Source organism: Agrilus planipennis, unplaced genomic scaffold (assembly GCF_000699045.2).
Source record: "Agrilus planipennis isolate EAB-ADULT unplaced genomic scaffold, Apla_2.0 scaffold14, whole genome shotgun sequence".
NCBI classification, from domain to species: Eukaryota; Metazoa; Arthropoda; class Insecta; order Coleoptera; family Buprestidae; genus Agrilus; species Agrilus planipennis.
The window spans coordinates 2,018,887-2,027,995 of NW_020442313.1; the positions used below are offsets into that span (position 1 = coordinate 2,018,887).

Consider the following 9,109-nt stretch of genomic DNA (forward strand, 5'->3'; position numbering starts at 1 on the left):
TTTACTTCAAAAATAATCCTTGACCTCATTAAAACCTTTGGATTTGATAAAATTACGCCAGCTTTAAATTCTACTTCGGCATTCAAAGCAATTTTGAAGCACGGAGAAATATGTAGATACGAAAAAAAAAATTACACTTAGCACTAAAATTATTAAGTTACAAAAAAACCTTTTTATTCCATTTTTATTTTCTGGAAAGTTAAGCTACAGCACATTTTTAGACTTTCAACTTTTAATAACACAGCTGAACTCGGTTATAATGAACGTCTGGTTTTAACGAACGAAACAAAATATTTCACTTAAACACGTGCTATTAATATCGGTTTTAGCGAACGTTTTTAAACAAGTAATTAATAATTCGATCGGAACAAATCGACCTAACCAATCATTGAATTATTTGTACAATAACTTATGACATACAGAATGTTTCCTCCTGTTATGAAATCCATTAGTTTTGAGCGAAGATCGACTGGAACTTGATCGTTTGTGAGCTTAATTAAATTGCATTTTGGGTCGAAATGCTTCAAATGTAAGAGGACGACACAACAAAATTGAAATTAGGCTTTCTGTACTTTTCACGCTAATTATTTTTGCGAAAGTCCAAATTCCCTAATTCCAACCTCTCCAATACATTCAGTTATGCTAGTTATAGAAAAACGCAGTTAGGGAAATTTCTGCTTTTCCTTCAATTTATTTTTCCCTTGTGCTTATTTTATTTTAATTTCATTGAAGGATATGCTTAGGATCATAATGTGACGGTAGGAAACGGTAATACATACGAAGTGTGTATTGTGGTCATGTGATTCTTATCGTTTTCTAGTCACTGTGGCAGTTGCCTGCTCTATTGTATGTATTATTCTAACACTGTAATAATTATTATATAGTAAAAAATCATTTTGGGTTTAGGTAGGAAACTTGATGAAGAGGGTTGGAAAAAATACACATTTTTGGCCACTTTTTAGTATTACATTTTATGAAGGCATCTGCAAGTTTGTTTTAGCAAATAAAACATTCGTTTTTCTGAAGATGTTTCGACTAAATATTAGAAATAACGAGTTTTTCAATATTTTTTTAACACAATTTACGAAAGTTAAATTTAATACCAATAACTATTTACAGTTACAGAATTTTTGTGTTTTCGTTGAAACAATATTCTTGAGACAATAAATAATTTTTGTGAAATATTCTTATGTTAACGTTTTTGTTACTCAATTTGTTTATGAATATTGTAAGATTTTCTTTGTAATTTAACTATTATTTTCATAAAATATCACAAAAACGTTTCAAGAATAGTTCAGTTTGTCACTTACAGAATATAATACATTTATATGCCATTACAGTGTTGACTTTTGAAAGAGTTTGTTGTGTATGTTGGGATATATAATAAATGCATTTTCTGTGTTCGGAGTATTGTGCTGAAACGGCTGCAAGTGAAACTTGAGTATCACGAGATAAATAGAAAGTGACCTTGAAGCGTCAACTACCCTTTCATGGAAGCACATTTTCATACAGAAATTCTGTTTCCCGGCAACCAAAATCGATATCGTGAACCAGGCGTTGTCGGCACGGCGCCGGACGCCGACGCCAACGTCCCTCTGAATATAGAGCCTCGACGCTCACGGAAATACTACCACAAACGTACACATTTCATTTTCCACTACACCACCACGTTACTGATGCGAATCAATCTGTTTTCATTCCCAAAAAAAAAATAATAATTGAGTTGAAAGTCAGTAGAAAATCGGCTACTAAAATTAAAATAATATATTGTAAGATAATTTATCAGGGAAGAGGATAACTTAAGGGCATCCCCAGGGTCAACAGATGACTATGAATTTTTGAATCGAAACAATAGCATGTTTTAGGCAAGGTAAATTTTACTAATTTATCGACTAGCCACATGCTAATGCTTGAATAGGTCCGTGAAAATTATTGATTGTTTAAAAATGACTAATACGTTCAACTTTGGTTCAATTTTAAATTGACGTTTTTTGTTGTATGAAGGAAATGATCGCGAAAAAAAGAACTATTTTATAACACAAACCCATTTACGTCAAGAAACAATCAAGAATATTTTGGTAATAACCATATTTCATTTTATATCGATACGTCTGGCGAAATTGTCTAGGTATAGGCATATAAAAATAATGAAATAAAGAAGTCGAAAGAGAAAGAATAAAACTTCACATTATTGAAGATTTAAAGTGCCTATCGGAAATAGATATATAAGAAAAGCTTATTAAACGAATTACACGCTTGAGATACAGAATTTTGTTCAATTCATTGTGAAATCGTGTAGGTTGAAACAGAAACAAGTAATCTTTAATATTCCAAATTGAAGTAATTATTTTAATGTGTGAAATATTATAAGATCGCTCGAAGTGGTCGGTACAATACGATATTTTTGATACGACGAAACGATAGGATACCTACAACTAAATATCGTATTGAATCTATCGATGTTTCCAGAAATGTATGAAATCTAGGAAATGTATATAATTCTGAGACTATTTAGGAAATGTATAAAATATTGTTTTTTAAAACACACATATCCTAGAAAATGTATACATTTCCTAGGAATTGTATGAAATTCCGATGTTGTATTAGGAAATAAATCGCCTGATTGATTGATTAATTAGGAAATGTATAGATTTCCTAGGAAATATGTCTAATATAATTTATTTCATACATTTTCGGGCGATTTTAGGAATTATATACATTTCCTAGGAATTTTATACAATGACGGATTACACACATTTCTGTTAACATCGATACAAAATATCGATATATCGGATTTTGTTGCATTGATACACCAAAATATCGATATGTATCGGTACTGCTGCCTGTGAATAGACCAAACTAGGGGTTGTAGCGTTAATAGAGAAAAAATTATCTTTAAATATAGATAGATTTGTAGAGGCCCTGCGAGCGAGTGTCTGATTTATACAGTATTAATGAGAATACTTATTAGCAAACTTATCTGATATGATTAGGGGCGTCAAGTTGACTGATTACCATGGTAGAAGTTCACTGTGGTTTCGACAGTGATATATTACATTGCGTGGGTATTATACTAAATAAATTTCTAGAAATTAGGAAGTACAATCTAAAAAGCCGGAATTGTAATATTTCTACGCTATACAGATCTAGTCAATTCAAACTCAAAAAATGTGAGCATTTATCGATTTACTACCTAACATATTATCATCAAATTCAATTATTACCTACTGGTTTATGAAATACAATACAATAGTTTATTTTATATTTTTGTATTAAATTTTACCATCAATTGACGTCTAGTGTTCAGTATTGTTAATTGTAATAAAGTATATGCGAAATGGATGAATGATGAAGAATGTTTTAATTGTATGACGTTTCATCAGCTTTATTCTAATTTCTAATTCTAAGGAAGAAGAACAAAAACACGTCGAATTATTATCATCATTTGTGCACTTCACATTAACTTACATGTCAATTTAACTTTATTTTTCTAAAAACTCATTTTTTACCCCCCACCCCCTCCTTCTCGGTGACCACCCACAGGATATACCAAGACCCCCGTCCCCTCTAGTTTTCAAGTAGTAATTCTAAATATGATTGTAAATAATTTTTGGCAAACAGAAACTTTGAGTATAGTTCGAAAAAGCACGACTTTTCTCTAGAGGATATTGACTTCGTGACGAAAGCTTAAACCCCCCGTCCCTGTGACCATGCGCATACCCCCTACCTCCCTCCAGCCCAATGGGTCACGTAGTATGGGTACGTTCTCTAATCTATCACAAATTCATAAAGAAAACTTTGTTGCGAAATAGTTCATACTAAAAACTCAAGACTAAAGACTCAATTTTGAAATTTTGTGTAGTAGAAATTATTTATTAATTAATTGCATGTATTGGCATTGTTTCCAATTTGGTCTTGCATTATTAAACGTGGTTTAAACAAAACCCTTTTTGGCATAAGAAGGAATATATATATGTAGTTAGTTAATAAATTCATTAACGACGCACAGTGCATAATAGACATTGATAAAATTTCATTATGTATAATACATTATAAGTGCATGCGATAATGTGAACTATTATTGTCATGAATTAATTAGATTGAACTGATAAACACATACAAATAACCACGATTATACATACGTAAGTACAAACTGTTTATTAATTGCTGCTGTATTCTTTTATGTATGTAAATGGACAATAGACATGCCAATATACACTCACGTGCATGTAGGTCTCTTTACAGGTTTCTGTTTTACTTAAGCAGATAATAAGAATAGTATGCAAGAAATTAGCTGATATTACTTAATTATCATTATCGTTTTTCAAACGTGTGCATGTAGCAGGTATATTGTTTAAAACGATAATCACATATGATGGCTGTGATTTATTGTGAGCGGAAGCCATTAAATAAATGGCGTTTGTTAGGTTTCATTTTAAGAAGCTTTTGATGGCTACTTCAAATTAATTTAATTTTTAGAGGTGTTTATGTAAAGTAGTCGCTTCCACCAGCAATATTTTCCTTAACTAATAATTAATAATAGAATATTTATTAGATATTTGATAATTTGCACCTCTCGGTAACAGTCATCAGATTCCTTCTGAAGAATCTGATAGCGTGAATATCAGCGAAACGTCAAATAAAATCAACAGACCAAGGAGGAACCCGGAAGAAATTTCTTTACTAAACCAAGGTCGTGGAACCTTGCACTTTTTCAAAATTCTTTTGTCACTGGTTGTAGAGAAAATTATGAATGTTTCTAAAATTACAGTCTTACAGAGCTGTACTTCCAACGATAAGAAGATCCCTTAAAAAAGTAATCAGTCGTCTTAACTTAAAGCCTGTAGGTGCACTTAATAAAGTCTGAACTACTTTGTGCCGTTACCATTGGGGGTATAATAAAAAAAAAATCACTGCTTCGCAGGTCAAACGTTCATCGAATGCAAATCTACCACGGTAAGTTGCGCATGATTGATACTGAATAGTGATTCGTCAATTTCATGAAATTGAAATGGGTTTTTGTAATTTACCCAAAGCGAACCTCTTTAAAGATGCACATATAACTTATAAAGTTTAAAAAATATATTTGATGAATAGTCTGACTGAGTTTTAATAAATTAGTTGCAAAATGTGAAGCATATAGAGGTTCTATCCATTTTTAGGTTGTAGATGGAGATGCAATATTATTAAAGAATATTACCTATACTAGGTATATATATTTTGTAATGTTAAAATAGTTTACAGTATATTTCTTTCCTCAGACAGTACCTTGTACTTGTTGTCTGTATTGTAATATTCAGTTCATTCTTTCAGAGCAATCGACTACTTTTACAATTACCAGCATCTACTAATTCTCGAACTTACAGACTCGAAGCGAAGTCGTCCGTCCATTCGTTAAGTTTCCTCTTTTTATTTCCTGCTTTTCCTATAATTTTCCTTACTTATAAGCGCAAGAGGACAACCCTGTACAACCACCATTTGCTAGAAAATCAGAAGGTAACCTCCATGTGGCTGGAGGTTTTAGTCGTTGTTATTCACCTGTTGCTGCCAGGGTTGCCCAATTCCACGAACTGCTGGAAGGCTTCTGACTACAATCAAGAACAAACAATACTTAATACCACTCATATAATTACAATTCTCATTATATTATAAGTCGATTAATGAACACATTCCATGCCAAGTTAAATTCATTTAGCATAATAGCAACCACTGTTATTTGTGAAAGAGGAAACAGGTTAACATTACAATATAATAGTATAGAAAAAATTGATGACTAAGATAGATTAAGATCACCAGCTAGATTGATCTTTTCTACGGCTTTAAATTTTTTGAAAATTAGGCACAGGCGCCCTTTGCATCATGCTGAACCAATAAAATAAAAGCAACATCGAGGGCATTTCGGATCATCATCATCATCATAAGGTCGTCAGTCCTAAGACTGGTTGGACACGTACCTCTACTCTTTCCTATTCTGAGCTAAACTTCGCATTTCCCTAAAACTAGAACAACCCACATCCTTAACTATTTGTGAACAGTAATCTAACCGAGGTCTACCTCTACTTTTCCTAACTCCTTTTTCTGCCTCTAATATGTCTCTGACTAGACCTTCATGTCTGAGAAGGTGTCCTACCAACCTCCATAGAGTCCTCTGTTCTCCTATTCTTTCTAATACTTCTTCATTTCTAACCTTTTCTACCCACGTTATCCTCATCATTCGCCTATAACGCCACATTTCGAAGGCTTCTAACCTTTTCTTTTCCGCCACGCCCACTGTCCAGATTCTTTCTTATTTTAAGCTGCTCTTCGCATTTCCTTGAAACTAGAACATCCTCCATCCTTAACTATTTGTGAACAGTAATCTAATCTAGGTCTACCTCTATTTAGCTCCTGCTTCTGGCTCTAATATGTCTCTAACTAGCCCTTCATGCCTGAAAAGCTATTCTCTGTACTCCTACTCTTTCTAATACCTCATCTCTCACTTTCTCTATCCACGGTATCTTCATCATTCGCCTGTAACACCACATTTCGAATGCTTCTAACCTTTTCTTACACATACATTTTTAACAATCTATCTCGAGCATAGAAATGATTTCTTTTTGTTAAAGGCGACTCAAAGTTGTGCTATTTTCTGCTTTATATCTCTACCGCTCCTTCCATCCTATCTGACTTCCTAGATATTGAAAATCACCGATATCTTCTAATTTTTCATCTCCTATCTTTATATTCACTCTTTCCTCACATATATTACGTAAGCAGAGTATATTGCTGATTTTAGCCCGTATTTATATAAGACTATGACTAATTTCACGTCAGTAGGATTGTGCCTGCAATATTATATCCCTATTGGCAAAATTAATTTATCAAACCATTTCTGATGGCAACATTGTATTTCATTCTATCCATTCAATACGGTTATATTTTAATAACGAAATGACGGAGTAATTAAGAATAATGTGTTTTTACTAATAAGTGGGAGTTTGCTTTTTAGTTTCGGTAATAAAAGACTAATTAATATTTTCCTACATAAATGTAAACACACTGAATTATCTACCATTTACAAGGCTAATCGATTTTAAGTACCTTACAATAGAATTATCGGTACATAATATATTTCTTTAAATAAACACAGAACTAAAAATCAAAAACATTAGAACACTGATAAATAATAATTTTTTTAATTTTTGGTCTGCGTCAATTGAAATTTTCGAAATGGTTGCGGTGGTAAACATAGCATAAGGTCGTCAGTCCTAAGACTGGTTGGACACGCACCTCCACTCTTTCCTACCCTGAGCTAAACTTCGCATTTCCCTGAAATTAGAACAACCTACACTTTTAACTATATATTTGCGAACAGTAATCTAACCCCTCTTAATTCCTGTTTCTGCCTCTAATATGTCTCTGAATAGCCCTTTATGCCTGAGAAGGCATCCTACCAACCTATTTCGCCTATTTTTTATTGACTTCCATAGAGTCCTCTGTGTTCTCCTATTCTTTCTAATACCTCTTCATTTCTAACATTTTCTACCCACGTCATTCTCATCATTCGCCTATAACACTACATTTCGCAGGCTTTTAACCTTTTCTTTTCCACCGTGCCCACCGTCCATGTTTCGCACTCGTACAACGCCGCGCTCCAAACATACACCTTTAACAATTTAGCCTACTTCTTTTTTAAAACCCAAAATTTCGGGGTAGTGATACATTCGACAGGTACAGTTAAAATGTAAATTCGGTCGCTCCGTTCGAATCTACCGAAAATTGAGTGTGTAAATTCGGTCGAAAAATTGCTTTCATATGAGAGAATACTTATTTTCTAAAATATTGCTTTATGTATTACTTATTTAAATAAAACAAATATTAAACCATAATATCAAAGTTGTAGCTGTTTGTTCTATTAGTAATGCAATTTTCATAGGTGTATATTAAGATGTAGTCATAAAATCCACTAATTTCGCTTTACATTTTAAAATCTTATACAAAAGTAAAAATGTAACTTTTGGTTAAATAAATATAATAATAATATACAAAAGTAATGTGATGTTAGCTTCACATATATTAAAATATTTTTAATTAAATTAATTAATTAAGAGGCTACCTACCCTTATCTCAAGGAGTCGTTATCTGATTTATACTCATATCATAAGAGAATCCGTAACAGCATTCTTACCATTTCCGCGTTTGACACTTAAGATGTTGTTTTTATTTTCTCCGTCTATCTAAGCATAAACCAGCCGAATTTACAATTTATTTTTGAGAGCTACGAAACCTTTCCTACCGAATTTACCACTGTATTTAGCAAAACCACATTAAATCGGACGAATTTACAAACCTAGAAATTTTCAATGAAAAAAAGTTTTGTAAAAAAAATTGGTAATTACGAACTTACAATTATTGAATAGATTAGACTTTTACTTGATGAAAATCCATATCAAAATAAAAAATAAACAATGACTGTTTCGCCCCTCTTTTGGTTTCTTCAAACTTTCAGTACCTACGTACGAATTAACGTTACAATGTACTGTAGGTGTTTAAATACAGTGTTTGACCAAACGCAATGTAACAATTTTTTACTTCTTTTGTTCTTAACTACCCCTAGTAACATAGTAAATAAACACCTTCAATACATTGTAACGTTGGAAGTAAGTACTGAAAGTCTGAAGAAGGCAAAAAAAGGGGGCGAAACAATTGTACCTATTTAAATAAAATGTGTGTGAAAATCTTAAGGATCATTTGTTGTTTTAACTTACAAATAATTAAACGTAGTCATTCACGGCCCGCGTCCTGTGCTATTATTATTTGCTTTCGGGTTTTCTGCCGTTGTCTTTGGAAATTGTTTCCGGACGTTTCGGCTACAATTGCGGCAGGTAAGACAGAGAAAACCAACGTTCTACCCTTGAAAACGCCTGCCGCAGTTGTAGACGAAACGTCGGGAAATAATTTGCAAAAACAACAGTCAGAAAGACCACAAATAAATAATAATAGTACCTACAATTAATTGATGTCTAGAACGATAAAACATTTGAATTAGTATTAATTAATTAAAGAATTCTTCAATCAAATGTTTTCTTGTCAATTAGTATGAACTTTTTTGTTTAAAAAAAAATATTTA

The 9,109-nt window shown here is 32.4% G+C and overlaps 1 protein-coding gene across 3 annotated transcripts in view; it reads right to left on the reverse strand.

Moving 5' to 3' along the window:
* LOC108737536 overlaps nucleotides 1-9,109 on the reverse strand; it is an 87,504-nt gene that overhangs the window by 70,094 nt on the left and 8,301 nt on the right. Inside the window, exon 2 of one of the 3 annotated variants that reach the window (XR_001937873.1) lies at nucleotides 5,365-5,588. The exons of 1 other annotated variant lie outside the window; for it this stretch is intronic. Coding sequence is in view for 1 of the 2 variants with exons in the window: in XM_018470426.1 (XP_018325928.1) it covers nucleotides 5,531-5,588 (58 nt within the window). In the remaining variant the exon portion in view is untranslated. Of the gene's footprint in view, nucleotides 1-3,573; nucleotides 5,589-9,109 lie in introns of those variants that run through there. One more of the 3 variants, XM_018470426.1, reaches the window with a different exon arrangement.